A 16,669-nucleotide genomic window follows, 5' to 3' on the forward strand; every position below is an offset into this window, starting at 1 on the left:
AATGTTCTCACAGGGGAGAGGGGCCAGCAGGAGGTCATTGTCCACATTGGAACCAAGAGCATAGGAAGGGAAAAGCTTGAGATTCTGAAGGGAGATTACAGAGAGGCAGAAATTTAAAAAGGAGGTCCTCAAGGGTAGTAATATTTGGATTACTCCCAGTGCTGCGAGCTAGTGAGGGCAGGAATAGGAAGATAGCGCAGATGAATGCATGGCTGAGGAGCTGGTGTATGGGAGAAGGATTCACATTTTGGAGTCATTGGAATCTCTTTTGAGATAGAAGTGGCCTGTACAAGAAGGATGGTTGCACCTAAATTGGAAGGGAACTAATATACTGGCAGGGAAATTTGCTAGAACTGCTTGTGGGGGGGGGGGGGGGGTTGGGTGGGACCCAGGAAGATAGTGAGGAAAGAGATCGATCTGACACGGGTACAGCTGAGAACAGAATTGGGTCAAAAAGTCAGGGCAGGCAGGGACAAGGTAGGATGAATAAAGTATTTATTTCAATGCAAGGGGCCTAACAGGGAAGGCACATGAACTCAGGGCATGTTTAGCAACATGGCTCAGGGATGGGCAGGACTGGCAGCTTAATGTTCCAGGGCACACATGCTATAAAAAGGATAGAAAGGGAGGCAAGAGATGAGGGGGAGTGGCATTTTTGATAAGAGATAGCATTACAGCTGTGCTGTGGGAGGATATTCCCGGAAATACATCCAGGGAAGTTATTTGGGTGGAACTGAGAAATACGAAAGGGATGATCATCTTATTGGGATTGTATTATAGACCCCTGAATAGTCAGAGGGAAATTGAGAAACAAACTTGTAAGGAGATCTCAGCTATCTGTAAGAATAATATGGTAGTTATGGTAGGGGATTTTAACTTTCCTGGGACTGGAAACATCAACTGGGACTGCCATAGTGTTAAAGGTTTAGATGGAGAGGAATTTGTTAACTATGTACAAGACAATTTTCTGATTCAGTATGTGGATGTACCTACTAGAGAAGGTGCATAACTTGACCTACTCTTGGGAAATAAGGCAGGGCAGGTGACTGAGGTGTCAATGGAGGAGCACTTTGGGGCCAGCAACCATAATTCAATTCATTTCAAAATAGTGATGGAAAAGGATAGACCAGATCTAAAAGTTGAAGTTCTAAATTGGAGAAAGGCCAATTTTGACGGTATTAGGCAAGAAATTTCAAAAGCTGATTGGAAGCAGATGTTTGCAGGTAAAGGGACGGCTGGAAAATGGGAAGCCTTCAGAAATGAGATAACAAGAATCCAGAGAAAGTATATTCCTGTCAGGGTGAAAGGGAAGGCTGGTAGGTGTTGGGGAATGTTGGATGACTAAAGAAATTGAGGGTTTGGTTAAGAAAAAGAAGGAAGCATATGTCAGGTATAGACAGGATAGATCGAGTGAATCCTTAGAAGAGTATAAAGAAAGTAGGAGTATACTTCTGAGGGAAATCAGGAGGGCAAAACGGGGACATGAGATAGCTTTGGCAAATAGAATTAAGGAGAATCCAAAGGGTTTTTACAAATATATTAAGGACAAAAGGGTAACTAGGGAGAGAATAGGGCCCCTCAAAGATCAGCAAGGCGGCCTTTGTGTGGAGCCACAGAAAATGAGGGAGATTCTAAATGAATATTTATCATCAATATTTATTGTGGAAAAGGAAATGGAAGATGTAGACTGTAGGGAAATAGATAGTGACATCTTGCAAAATGTCCAGATTACAGAGGAGGAAGTGCTGGATGTCTTGAAACGGGTGAAGGTGAATAAATCCCCAGGCCCTGATCAGGTGTACATGTGTTGCTGGTTAAAGCACAGCAGGTTAGGCAGCATCCAAGGAATAGGAAATTTGACGTTTCGGGCATAAGCCCTTCATCAGGAATGAGGAGAGAGTGCCAGGCAGGCTATGATAAAAGGTAGAGAGGAGGGACTTGGGGGAGGGGCGATGGAGATGTGATAGGTGGAAGGAGGTCAAGGTGAGGTGATAGGCTGGAGTGGGGTGGGGGCGGAGAGGTTAGGAAGAAGATTGCAGGTTAGGAGGGCGGTGCTGAGTTGAGGGAACCGACTGAGACAAGGTGGGGGGAGGGGAAATGAGGAAACTGGAGAAATCTGAGTTCATCCCTTGTGGTTGGAGGGTTCCCAGGCGGAAGATGAGGTGCTCTTCCTCCAGCCGTCGTGTTGTTATGTTTTGCTGGTGGAGGAGTCCAAGGACCTGCATGTCCTCGGTGGAGTGGGAGGGAGAGTTAAAGTGTTGAGCCACGGGGTGGTTGGGTTGGTTGGTCCGGGCGTCCCTGAGGTGTTCGCTGAAGCATTCTGCAAGTAGGCGGCCCGTCTCCCCAATATAGAGGAGGCCACATCGGGTGCAGCGGATGCAATAGATGATGTGTGTGGAGGTGCCTGACCTCTCCGCCCCCACCCCACTCCGGCCTATCACCCTCACCTTGACCTCCTTCCACCTATCACATCTCCATCGCCCCTCCCCCAAGTCCCTCCTCCCTACCTTTTATCTTAGCCTGCCTGGCACCCTCTCCTCATTCCAGATGAAGGGCTTATGCCCGAAACGTCGAATTTCCTATTCCTTGGATGCTGCCTGACCTGCTGTGCTTTAACCAGCAACACATTAGATTAGATTACTTACAGTGTGGAAACAGGCCCTTCGGCCCAACAAGTCCACACCGACCCGCCGAAGCGCAACCCACCCATACCCCTACATATACCCCTTACCTAACACTATGGGCAATTTAGCATGGCCAATTCACCTGACCCGCACATCTTTGGACTGTGGGAGGAAACCGGAGCACCCGGAGGAAACCCACGCAGATACGGGGAGAACGTGCAAACTCCACACAGTCAGTCGCCTGAGGTGGGAATTGAACCCAGGTCCCTGGCGCTGTGAGGCAGCAGTGCTAACCACTGTGCCACCGTGCCGCCCGACCACTGTGCCACCGTGCCGCCCAACCACTGTGCCACCGTGCCGCCCAACCACTGTGCCACTGTGCCACCGTGCCACATGTTCAACTGTGATCTCCAGCATCTGCAGACCTCATTTTTTACCTGATCAGGTGTACCCAAGAACTCTGTGGGAAGCTAGAGAAATGATTGCTGGGCCTCTTGCTGAGATATTTGTATCATCGATAGTCACAGGTGAGGTGCCGTAAGACTGGAGGTTGGCAAACATGGTGCCACTGTTTAAGAAGGTCAGTAAAGACAAGCCAGGGAACTATAGACCGGTGAGCCTGACCTCGGTGGTGGGCAAGTTGTTGGAGGGAATCCTGAGGGACAGGATGTACATGTATTTGGAAAGGCAAGGATTGATTAGGGATAGTCAACTTGGCTTTGTGCGTGGGAAATCATGTCTCACAAACTTGATTGAGTTTTTTGAAAAAGTAACAAAGAAGATTGATGAGGGCAGAGCAGTAGATGTGATCTATATGGACTTCAGTAAGGCATTCAACAAGGTTCCCCATGAGAGACTGATTAGCAAGGTTAGATCTCATAGAATACAGGGAGAATTAGCCATTTGGATACAGAATTGGCTCAAAGGTAGAAGAGAGAGGGTGATGGTGGAGGGTTGTTTTTCAGACTGGAGACCTGTGACCAGAGGAGTGGCTCAAGAATCGGTGCTGGACCCTCTACTTTTTGTCGTTTACATAAATGATTTGGATGCGAGCATAAGAGGTACAGTTAGTAAGTTTGTAGATGACACCAAAATTGGAGATGTAGTGGACAGCAAAGAGGGTTACCTCAGATTACAACGGATCTGAACCAGATGGGCCAATAGGCTGAGAAGTGTCAGATGGAGTTTAATTCAGATAAATGCAAGATGCTGCATTTTGGGAAAGCAAATCTTAGTAGGACTTATACACTTAATGGTAAGGTCCTAGGGAGTGTTGCTGAACAAAGAGACCTTGGAGTGTAGGTTCATAGCTCCTTGAAAGTGGAGTTGCAGGTAGATAGGATAGTGAAGAAGGCGTTTGGTATGCTTTCCTTTATCGGTCCGAGTATTTGAGTACAGGAGTTGGGAGGTCATGTTGCGGCTGTACAGGGCATTGGTTAGGCCACTGTTGGAATATTGCGTGCAATTCTGGTCTCCTTCCTATCGGAAAGATGTTGTGAAACTTGAAAGGGTTCAGAAAAGATTTCCAAGGATGTTGCCAGTGTTGGGGGATCTGAACTACACGGGGAGGCTGAACAGGCTGGGGCTGTTTTCCCTGGAGTGTCGGAAGCTGAGGGGTGACCTTATAGAGGTTTACAAAATTATGAGGGTCATGGATAGGATAAATAGACAATGTCGTTTCTCTGGGGTGGGGGAATCCAGAACTAGAGGGCATAGGTTTAGGGTGAGAAGGGAAAGATATAAAAAAGGGTGGTACGTGTATGGAATGAGCTGCTAGAGGATGTGGTGGAGGCTGGTACAATTGCAACATTTAAAAGGCATTTGGATGGATATATGAATAGGAAGGGTTTGGAGGGATATGGGCCGGGTGCTGTCAGGTGGGACTAGATTGGGTTGGGATATCTGGTCGGCATGGACGGGTTGGACCAAAGGGTCTGTTTCCATGGTGTACATCTCTATGACTCTAAATCAGTCTGAGGAAACTTTGTTGCTCTCCCTTTGTGACAAGTATAACCTTTCTTGTGTAAGGGTACTAAAACTGTGCATAATACTCCAGGTTTAGTCTCACCAAGGCTCTGTACAGCTGCAATAAGAGTAGCTTGCTCCTGTACTCAAACCCTCTTGCAATGGAGGCCAGGATACCACATGCCTTCCTGCTGCACCTGAAAGCTGTTTCTCATACTGGGTTTTCAAAGACACCAGCTCTCTCGGTACAACATTACCCAGTCAGTCATCCATTAAAAAGTCCTCAGCCATTCTGTTTCTCCTACTGAAATGGACAATGTGACACTTATCCACACTGCATCTGCCTTTGCTCATTCACACAACTTGTTTAAATTGCTGTAAAGGCTCTATATATCCTCCTCATTAACACCACTCTATGCATCCACCTTTTCACTCCCCCAGGTTAGCAAACTAAGGAATATTATGTTTGATTCCCCCTCATTCAAATGATTGGGAGACAGTAGTGATGCACAAAGTTAGGACTTAGAATGAAAGAATGGATGACAGAATCTTCCAAATATATACCGTGAAAATTGTCCTTTTCATTTTTTGATCATCCTTTGCATTAATTGCCATGAGATTACAGGAAGCTTACTTTTTTTTTCATCCTTGTAGGTTTTCTTGCCCCCACCCCCACTCCGGCCTATCACCCGCACCTTCACCTCCTTCCACCTATCGTATTCCCAATGCCCCTCCCCCAAGCCCCTCCTCCCTACCTTTTATCTTAGCCTGCTTGGCACACCCTCCTCACTCCTGAAGAAGGGCTTATGCCCGAAACGTCGATTCTCCTGTTCCTTGGATGCTGCCTGACCTGCTGCGCTTTTCCAGCAACACATTTTTACACTCTAAAAGCCAATATCTTATTCTGGGTGTTGTTTCCACGCAACAGTCTGTACTGTGCAGCATTGTTTGGGTGACCAATCATGGTATTTGTATCTTGGGCAGTCGGTGTCCTCTAACTGTGAACAATTCAGCCCATTACTTAGCATGCTGACACATGGCCTAGAAGCAGTGAGAAGACAACATTGTCATCACTTGCAACTCAGCTGAGTTGAGGCTTGGAGATTGAACCTGGGACCTTACTAGTCAGTGGTCAGCTACTCATTGAGCAGGACACTCCACATTTGAGCCAGCATTGCCCTGTCCTTTGTAGCAAGCAGCAAAGAACTAAAAGCGATTAGCTGAAGAAAAAAAATTGCTGCAGTTGAGACTGCACCTTTTTTAAAGAAAAAAGTGATGTTCAAGAGATCTGTGTGGAAAAATGAGTACAGCTTTCTGTTTGTCAGTAGCAGAGATCGGGTCAGGTTAGCCCTTGAGAACTGAAGAAACTTGAGAGCTAATTGTATCAGCACTCAGTGGGACACCAGAGCTAAATGTGGTAAGGATGTGGTTGCTGAAGGTTGAGGACAGTTTGCAAAGTACTGGGCCTAACTGAATGACCATGGCAGCATTTGTATCCACATATGGGAGTATTTGATATGGGTCTATTCATCACTGACTGGAAAGTTGCAGTCATATCTGAAATTGCCAACACTGGCCAGCACTTGCATCCGCTAGGTTTTTCTTGTCGGAAGTTTGTACAGACGCCAATCATGGGACTTCCCACAGTTCCCCACATGCATCCGTGGTGGCTGAACAGTAGCACATGAGCATGTGTACGAGTTTATCACTGCTTGGGATCGTACCACAACGTTCTGCTGATGGCGACCATTAAGTTTAAATATATGTTTCTCAAAATAGCTTCAAACGCAATTCCATTCTTTGACAGGTGAAAGATCATTCGCATATAGGTCAGGCAGCTGTTTTACAGAGATCCAGAACAGTATCTGCTCATTCAGGAAATGTGTAACACCTGATTTTGACAAAGTTCTTTGACTTCTGCCCATCTTAATGGGCAGATAGAGCTCCAGACCTTGATATTAACAATCCTAAGGACGTAAGATAAGATTAGATTACTTACAGTGTGGAAACAGGCCCTTCGGCCCAACAAGTCCACACCGACCCGCCGAAGCGCAACCCACCCATACCCCTACATTTACCCCTTACCTAACACTACGGGCAATTTAGCATGGCCAATTCACCTGACCCGCACATCTTTGGACTGTGGGAGGAAACTGGAGCACCCGGAGGAAACCCACGCAGACACGGGGAGAACATGCAAACTGCACACAGTCAGTCGCCTGAGTCGGGAATTAGGAACAGGAGCAGGTCATATGTTTTGTTGAGTGACTGTCATTCAGTGCTATTGTGGCTGATCTTTAGCTTCAATTCTGCTTCCAGGCCCACCCTCTCGTCTCCGTTCCCTCTTATTTTACGTGCCTTGTTGTGGACCTCCAAGATTCCTGCATGGCAGCACAAAGCAGAAGCCAACAAGCCCATATGTGCAAATCAACGTACCCGCATGATATGCAGTTTACAGGGAATATTGCTCTCCATATCCCTTGAGAGATCAAAAATGATCGATTAAATGTATATACGAACAGTAGAATTTAATGCATTCCCTCATAGCAGGTTGCCCAGCCTGCACTGTGATCAAGTTTGTGTTGTGCATGGCTTTTCTGCCTGACTGCCAGCAGAGGCTTTTAAGTCAGCAGTAATACCACTGTGACTATTAACCCTGGCGGGTTTGCCTGCAAGTGAAATCCAACTCCAATTTCTCTGCCCAACCTTTCAACTGATCTGTACCCTACTGCATCCTTTGTCAAGCTTCCTCACCAACCATAACTTTGCCAATTCTCATGTCACTTGCAGACTTACTAATCAGACCGCCTACAAGACCTCCCCTGCATAAAGTCAAGCTGATTATCCCGAATAAGTCCATTGTTTTCAAAATACTGTCCCTAATAATCTTCTCCAATAATTTCCCTACCATTGACATAAGGCTCATTGGCCAATAATTTCCTGGATTGTCCTTGTGGCCCTCATAAACACAGCAACAACCTTGGCTATTCTCCAAGATTAGAGTGATGCTGGAAACGCACAGCAGATCAGGCAACATCCAAGGAGCAGGAAAATCAATGTTTCGGGCAAAAGCCCTTCCATTTTCTTGCTCCTTGGATGCTGCCTGACCTGCTGTACTTTTCCAGCACCACTCTAATCTTGACTCTAATCTCTAGCATCTGCAGTAGCCACTTCTACCTTGGCTATTCTCCAGTCTTCTAGGCTTTTGCCTGAGGCTAAAAGGGACACAAAGATCTCCGCCAAGGCCTCAGTAATCTCCTGCTCTACCTCCCCCAGTATCCAGGGATAGATTCCATCAGGCATTGGGGACTGACCTACCTTAGTGTTCAAGATATCCCAACACCACCACCTTAATAATATCGGCAGGCCGTAGAATATCAACATATACCCCTCCCTAGTCTTATTGACATCCATGCCCTTCTCCTTGGTGAATACCTTGGTACTCATTAAGACCCCCACCCATTTCCTGTAGCTCCATGCATAAATGCACTCTTTTGTCTTTGAGTGGATCTAAATCTTTCCTTCGCTGCCTTCTTGCTCCTAACATTTAAAATATGATAGGAGAAGCATCGATCATATAAGGAGCCTCCGGACTCTCCTTAATCCTATTTGCCAAGAACATTTTGTGGCCCCTTTTTTGCCCTCTTCATTCCTTGTTTAAGTTATTTTTTGCTTCCTTTATATTCCTTGTCTGATTGCAGTTGCCTAAACACTACGTGTGTTTCTTTTCACTTTTTGGTTAATCTTTCAATATCTTTACTGATCTAGATTTCCCAAATCTCGCCATCCTCATCTCCCATCCTCACAGGAACATGCTTGTCCTGAACTCTGATCAATTGGCCTATAAAAGACTCCCATATGCCGGATGTGGATTTACCCTCAAACAGCTGCCCCCAATATAATTTTCCCAGTTCCTGCCTAACGCTAATGTAATTTTCTGTTTTAGTGGGCAGCACGGTGGCTCAGTGGTTAGCACTGCTGCCTCACAGCACCAGGGTCCCAGGTTCGATTCCAGCCTTGGGCGACTGTCTGTGTTGAGTTTGCACGTTCTCCACGTGTCTGTGTGGGTTTGCTCCGGGTGCTACGGTTTCCTCCCACAGTCCAAAGATGTGCAGGTCAGGGTGAATTGGCCATGCTAAATTGCCCGTAGTGTTAGGTGCATTAGTCAGAAGGAAATGAGTCTGGTGGGTTACTCTTCGGAGGGTCGATGTGGACTTGTTGGGCCGAAGGGCCTGTTTCCACACTGTCGGGAATCTAATCTAATCTAATTTCCCTTCTCCCAATTTAGCACTTTCCCACAAAGATCAGTCTTATGTTTTGAATCATAGAATCCCTAGAATGCAGACAGATGCCATATGGCCCATCAAGTCTGCACCAACCCTCCCAAGCGCATCACATCCAGATCCACTCTCCTACCTTATCGCCTTAATCCTGCATTAACCATGGCTAATCCATCTGTCCCTGGACACTATGGTGAAATTTAGCACGGCCGGTCCACCTAATCTGCACAACTTTGGACAATAGGAGGAAACTGGAGTATCGGGAAGAAACTCACACAGACACTGGAGAATGTGCAAACTGCACACACTGTCTTAAAACTTCTGGGATTATGATCACTGTTCCCCTAAAATGCTTCCCTACTGAAACTTTGATCACCTGCCCAGTGTTATTCCCTACGATCTAGTACGGCCCCTTCCCTAGTTGGATTATTTACATATTATTTCAACAAACCCTCCTGGATGCACCTAACAAATTCTGCCCCATCTCGGGCCCTGGGCTCCCAGTCAAGTTTTTGTAAAGGCTACATCAGTCTGGATTAGGACATGGAACTAAGTTCACCTACCCTCCTTGTTATACTCCTTGCTTTAAAATAAACACACTTCAAACCTCCTGTCCTGACAGGCCCTGTCTGTTCTTCCTGTCAGAAGTACTTGACTTAACCTCTACTTTCTCGATCACTCCACATGCTGACCTACTGCTCAAGTTCCAAGCTCCCAGCCACATTAGTTTAAACCTTCCCAACAGGCAGTAGCAAACCTACCTGCAAGGATATTGGTGTCCCTCCAGTTTAGGTACAACACGTCCTTCTTGTACATGTCCCTCCTGCCCTGGAAGGGATTCCAAAGATCCAAGTATCTGAATCTCTAAACCACTCTCTCCGACACCAACTCTTCAGCCACGCATTCAACTGTATTATTTTCATTTTTCTGGTCTCACCAGCACGTGACAGTGGGAGTAATCATGAGATTACAACCCTGGAGATCCTCCTGTTCAACATTCTATCTGTGTCGTCATCCTCCCCTACAGAATGTCCTGTGCCTGCTCAGAAACATCCTTGACCCTGGCACCAGGGAGACAGCACTCCATCCTGGAGTCTCACTCATGGTTATCGAAATAACTATCTATGCCCCTGACTATGGAGTGCCCTAATACGTCCGCTTGTTTGAACCTCGACCCTCTCTGCTGTACACAGCCAATCGTGCTGCCATTGATCTTGCTGCTGCTGTTACCTTCCCCTGAGAGGTAAAAAAAGACAATGACTGCAGATGCTGGAAACCAGACTCTAGATTAGAGTGGTGCTGGAAAAGCACAGCAGTTCAGGCAGCATCCAAGGAGCAGGAAAATCGACGTTTCGGGCAAAAGCCCTTCATCAGGAAAAGAGGCAGAGTGCCTGCAGGGTGGAGAGATAAATGAGAGGAGGGTGGGGGTGGGGAGAAAGTAGCATAGAGTACAATGGGTGAATGGGGTGGGGATGGAGGTGATAGGTCAGAGAGGAGGGTGGGGGAAGTTGGCGAAGAGTACAATGGGTGAATGGGGGTGGGGATGAAGGTGATAGGTCAGAGAGGAGGGTGGAGTTGAAAGGTGGAACAAGTCATGGGGACAGTGCTGAGCTGGAAGTTTGGAGCTGGGGTGAGGTGGGGGAAGAGGAAATGAGGAAACTGGTGAAGTCCACATTGATGCTCTGGGGTTGGAGGGTCCCGAGGTGGAAGATGAGGCGTTCTTCCTCCAGGCGTCATGTGGTGAGGGAGCGGCGGTGAAGGAGGCCCATGACCTCAATGTCCTCAGCTGAGTGGAAGGTGGAGTTGAAATGTTGTTCCCCTCTTTTCCCTGAGAGTCCTTTCCCCCTGCAACAGTATCCAGAATGGTATCTCAGTCTGCAAGAAGAATGGCCCCAGGGATTCCTGCACTGCATGCCTGTCCCTCTTAGGGTCACCCATCTATCTGGCTGAACTTTTGGTGTGACCACATCCCTGAAATTTATGTATATAAAACTTCCTACTTCCTGTGTACTCCTCAGTGATACAGCTGCTAACTGATCCATGTAGTCTACGGCATGGTGGCTCAGTGGTTAGCATCTCACATTTTAAGGCAGAGATGACAACTTTTTTTTTCTCCTCACAAATGGTCTTTGGAGCTCTTTCCTCAAAATATGACAAGCAGATTCCTTGAATATTTTTGAAGGCAGATGTAAATAAATACTTAATACGAAAGAGGGCGAAAAGTTATTAGGGGCAGTCAGGAATGTGGAGTAATTATATCAGATCAGATCTTATTGTTTAATGGAACAGGGTTGGGGGCTGGGAGGTCTGTTTCTGCTCCTAGTTCGTGTGTTCAGATGTATTGCTTGCTGCAGCTGCGTGCTAACTTTGTTGTACAGATACACCCAACTCATTCTGAACTTCAACGTTTGCAAGTTTCACACCTGCTTTTCTGTTCCTACAACACAAATGAAGAAGCTAACACTCCCTCACATTCATCCTCCATCTCCCACCTTGTCTCCGGGTTCTTTGTGACCTTGTCGCTCCCACCCAGCTTTATTATCATCACCAAAATAGGTACTATAGTCTTTATCACTTCATCCAGGTCATCAGTGTATACTGTACAAAGTTAAGTTTCCAACACAGCCTGCCAACTTGAAAATTTATCCCTACTTTTTGTTTTTTTTTCGTCTATTCACTCATCCTGTGTTAATGCTGATATATTATCCCCCTTTTCATTATCTTGTGTGATACCTTATTAAATGCCTTTTGGAAATCTACTGCAATACACTCTTTTACCCACAATACTTTGAAATTGTTAAAAATTTTGAATACATCTGTCAAATGTAATTTCCCATGGTGACTTTGCCTGATCGTGCTGTCATTTTCAAAGTGTGTTGTTACAACTTCTTTAGTAGTGTTTCCACTACGTTCCCAATGACTGCCATCCTGCATTCTCTTGAATTCTTTTCTCTCCTCTGGGTTCCATGCCCGGCAGTGACTTCTGAAACTGAAACTTCTGAAACATCAGTACAGAGGATGGCGTTAACATGCCGTTCAACATGTGCAGACCCTCTGAGTGAGCAGCCTTGTGACCGTGCAGCTTAGAGGGAGCATTGCTGATGTGAAGCTGACTGAACTTGTACTTCCTTGCTTTGTCTCTTCCTCCTTTCTTGAATAGCTGTGTTACATTTACTAACTTTCAATTTGCTGGGACTGTTCCAGAGTCCAGGAAGTTTTGAAAAATTAGCACATATATTATCTGTGCAACTGATTCTTCTACAATCAAAGGATGCAGGCTGTCAGACCCTGGTGTAATGCCAGATTTTAGTCCCTTAAGCTTCTTGACTACTACTTTTACTGATAATTTCTTTATTTTCCTGACTTTTACTGGCATTGAAGTTAGTCTGTAGTTCTGGTGTGCAGCTTGTCGTTCCTCCTGTGAAGGTATAAAGAGTCAGATGTTTGCCATTGAGTTATATAGTTTGAATCGGGGAATTTTCTAAATCGGGACACAAGCACTTTACCAACATAAAGGGCCCTGACACAACTAGTTTTCATTCTGCAGTTGGGAGCAGAACTGCGTTCTTCCTGCCAATCCCAGAAGCACACTGGAGGGACCATGGGGCAAGCCAAATGCCAACGCACGTTGTTTAGAAGGCCTCACTAGTGCCCTTAAACTTTGCCCCTGTTGTTTAAAACATTTTCAGGCCCACTAATCTGCACTGTTCACACTTCCTTGCTCTTCGGAGGGTCGGCGTGGACTTGTTGGGCCGAAGGGCCTGTTTCCACACTGTAGGGATTCTGATTTCTAATGGGTGCATGGATAATTGATTAATAGGTTAATGTGGTAGGATGGCATGTGGGCAAGTGGGAAGTCAGTGAGTTGACAGATGGATGGAATGGATTAGGGTCAGAATGCTGGATGGGTTGGGTGAGATCAAGAAGGGTAGTCAGGTCAGAAGCTAGGCTGACTCTATTCTGGGGTTAGTCACGTGGTCAGTGGTATAATTAGGTGGTCGAGGTAGATGTTTGGGGGGAAGAAGGAATGGTTTGAGAGTTAGAGTGAGTGGATGTCCTGTCATTTCTGGACTGGACTTTGTCTGTTTAACACTCCCTGGCTAACGGAACTGCCTGGAGTCTCTGACTCAAGTTCAGTTTAGAGACGTTCATTAGAGATCCTTTAGAACAAGGGAATTACCCATTCTTCACTGTAATAGCTACCCCTCCTGCTTTGTTGTTCTGCCGCCTTTTTTGAACTGTAGCATACTCTGATAATATTATTTCCAAAAATTGGTCACCTTGTAACCATATCCCTGGGAGGGATTGCATTTAAACCTACAATCTAATCTCTGTTTGTGTCATGTGTTTATCTATATCTTTTGCACATCTCTCATTCATTCAGATGTAATTTTTTAATACTGTTCTTTGCATGGACATTACTATTTGACCCTTCTATTTCACTTTGCTTATCCTTACCCACACTGTTCCTTACCTCTACTTTTCTCTCTGGATGTTTAAATTTCTCTTCAATCACCTCCCTCATTTAGCTTAACGCTCTGCCTTGACTATGCAATTCAGCAGGACACAGCTAAGTTAAAGTGAAATCCATTCCAACTTTCGTTCCTGAGTCTGCTGCTAGCGCGTAATTCGAAATTGCACCATCCCTGTCGCATTGGTAGTCACCCTCCAACCTGTTTCATCTTATGCCATTCGATTTATGGTTCAGGTAAAAATCCAGGGTTGATTGTTTTTGAGGATCTGCATTTTAAACTGGACCGTAACCACTTAAACTCTGTCATCATTCCTCGGTCTATTTAGATCATTGATTCTTATATGGACTGTCAGCAACTGGACCCCTCCCTCAGCCAGTTTGTTTCCAGCTGCAGGGAGATGTCCCTAACCCTAGCATCGGATAGAGTTCAGAATTCCAAATCACACCTGCAGAGAAACAGTGTCTCTCCTCCTTAATTACACCTTCACCTAACTTTAACTGCCACATGTATTTTCATTTACCTGTTTGACCCGCACCATAGCACCATGCTCAGTCTACTCAATCACCCTGCAATCTTTATTCTCGTGAACACATGCAGCAAGAACCACATGGTTAGAGTCAAGAGCTAAGGTCCCTCCACCACTATATGTTGGATCCCTGTACCTGCCCGATGTGCACTCTCACCCACCTGTCCCTGACCGTTGATCAGTTGTAAATTGCTTAATCCGAAAGGTGTGACTGCTTCCTGTGACAAATGTGTCTCATCCTCCTAACCCCCACCCACCTGCCCACGTCGTGCAATGTCTGCTACTCAAAATCAGGGCGGAAATGAGGCCTGCAGATGCTGGAGATTAGAATCAAGAGTGTGGTGCAGGAGAAGCACAGCAGGTCAGACAGCATCCGAGGAGCAGGAAAGTCAACATTTCCGACAAAAGCCTTTGTCATCAGGAATGATGAAAAGCTTTTGTCCGAAACTTCAATTTTCCTGCTCCTCAGATGCTGCCTGATCTCCTGTATTTTTCCAGCACCACACTGTCAACTCAAAATCTAGTCAACCACACTGAACCAAAGTTATTTAAATGGCAGCTGAAAATATGTTGCTGGAAAAGTGCAGCAGGCAGCACCCAAGGAACAGGAGAATCGACGTTTCGGGCATAAGCCCTTCTTCAGGCTTTATTTAAATGGTAGACCTGTTTGGACATGGTACAAAACACCTCTGGTGCAGGTAGGTCTCGAACTCTAACCTTCTAGAAACCTATTGTAGATATGTTTGTCTGGGATTGCAAGTTGTTGTTCTATTTGATGAACAGCAGGAGAGCTTGTACCGATGTCCTGGCCAATATTTATCCTTCAATCAGCACCTAGTTACACAAATTTGCTGGTCATTACCACATTGTTACAGCTTGTTCTGCACAAATTGGCTGCTCCAATTTTCCTGCAAAGTAACTGCAGTTAAAAAAAAAGTGTGAATTGTTTATGAAGTGTTTGTGGAGTGCTGAATTGGTAAAAGACAAGATGTAAATGGACGTTCTTTCTTCCTTTCCTCTGCATTTAACCTATTCATGTATGATCTTGGATGTGCTTGATATTCACATTGGGTGTCTTATCTGAAAAATGCCTTGTTCTCTTATCACCAGCATAAAATAAAAGAGACTCAGTTGTTAGCACTGCTGCCTCACTGTGCCGGGGACCCAGGTTCAATTCCAGCCTCAGGTTACTGTCGATGTGGAGTTTGCATGGGTTTCCTCCTGCAGTCCAAAGATGTGCACGTTAGGCAAGCTGGCCGTGATAACTTGTCCATAGTGTTCAGGGATGCTTACACTAGGTGGATTAGCTGTGGAAAGTGTTGGCTTATAGGAATAGGATGCTAGATTAGAATGGTGCTGGAAAAGCACAGCAGGTCAGGCAGCATCCGAGGAGCAGGAAAATCGATGTTTCAGGCAAAAGCCCTTCATCAGCCCTTCATCCAGCACCACTTTTCATCCAGCACCACTCTAATCTGGACTCTGATTTCCAGCATTTGCAGGCCTCACTTTTGCCTGAATAGGATGCTCTTCAGAGGGTCAGTGCAGACTCAATGGGCCAAGCAACCTCTCTCTGCACTATACGGATTCTACGGTTCTAAGAAACGAGGAGTTAGGATATTTTAAAAAGTAAAGCATGTTTATTTGGCTTCTATTGAATTGTTTTCTGTGCTCTGCCTTTGCAGATTGCGGGATAAGTCCTGATGGAGAAACAAGCTACGCAACAGCAGCTCTCGGGAACACGTGGAGTCACAGTGTCAACACTCGACTCATCGTGCAGTATCTGGACTATCACCGCAGGCAGGTAAAGTTCACAGCAGCTGAGAGCCAGGATAGAGGCAGATGAAGTAAAGCCACTTCTCATTGTGGGCTGCCACATGACTTTCATGAACTCATTCACAGGGGGAGAGAGGCGAGCGCAAAGTGACGAGTTGTCAGGAGCCAGAGCTGAGAAAAGCTTTTGAGCGTAGATTGCGATAAGCTGTCAGGATGTGCTAGTTCATTCTCACTCAGACCGGGTTCCTGTTTATGCACCACATTCGCAACAGCATATTCATTAGGTTTAAATGAGTGTTACGAAACCCGAAAGACATCGTTCTACCCCATTTTAAAGGCACGGAATCCTGTAATAATAAACTGCGGGTGCATTATCTCAGAATGGTAGTCTTTCAGGGTAGAAGGCGGAAATTTAGCCCATCATGTCTTTGGAGCTCCAGCATCAAAACTGCAGGGGTAGCCCCCTCATATTGGAACACAGGACTAGGTCTCAACCCCTTAGTACTGCTCCCCCCTCTAGATCATGGCCAAACATCTACCTGAATACCTTATTCTTGCACTATCCCCGTATCATAGAATCATGACATCATATAATCCCTGCAGTGTGGAAGCAGGACATTCACGCGAAAGTGGGTACTGCAGATGCTGGAGATCAGTGTCCAGATTAGAGTGGTGCTGGAAAAGCACAGCAGGTCAGGCAGCATCCAAGGAGCAGGAAAATCGACATTTCAGGCAAAAGCCCTTCAGGAAATGATGAAGCAGGATATTTAGCCCATCAAGTCCTCCAAAGAGCGTCCTACCCATCCTCTCAACCCCCACCCTGTCCCTGAAACCCTACATTTACCATCGCTAATCTGCCTAGTCTATACATTCCTAGCCTCCACCTAATCTGCACATCTTTGGACAATGGCAGAATACCAGTGCACCTGGAGGAAACCCATGCAGACATGCAGAGAGTGTGCAAACTCCACGCAGGCAGTCACCCAAGGGTGAAGTCGAGCCCGGTTCCCTGGCACTGTGAGGCAG

At 46.0% G+C, this 16,669-nt stretch overlaps 1 protein-coding gene across 8 annotated transcripts in view; it reads left to right on the forward strand.

The window, feature by feature from the left end:
- rad51b (RAD51 paralog B) overlaps positions 1 to 16,669 on the forward strand; it is a 582,669-nt gene that overhangs the window by 364,518 nt on the left and 201,482 nt on the right. For all 8 annotated transcript variants that reach the window (XM_060828787.1, XM_060828790.1, XM_060828783.1 and 5 more), the window contains exon 9: positions 15,553 to 15,671. In XM_060828787.1, the coding sequence (XP_060684770.1) occupies positions 15,553 to 15,671 (119 nt within the window). The remainder of the gene's footprint in view (positions 1 to 15,552; positions 15,672 to 16,669) is intronic.

This window comes from Hemiscyllium ocellatum, chromosome 8, assembly GCF_020745735.1.
Source record: "Hemiscyllium ocellatum isolate sHemOce1 chromosome 8, sHemOce1.pat.X.cur, whole genome shotgun sequence".
NCBI lineage: Eukaryota > Metazoa > Chordata > Chondrichthyes > Orectolobiformes > Hemiscylliidae > Hemiscyllium > Hemiscyllium ocellatum.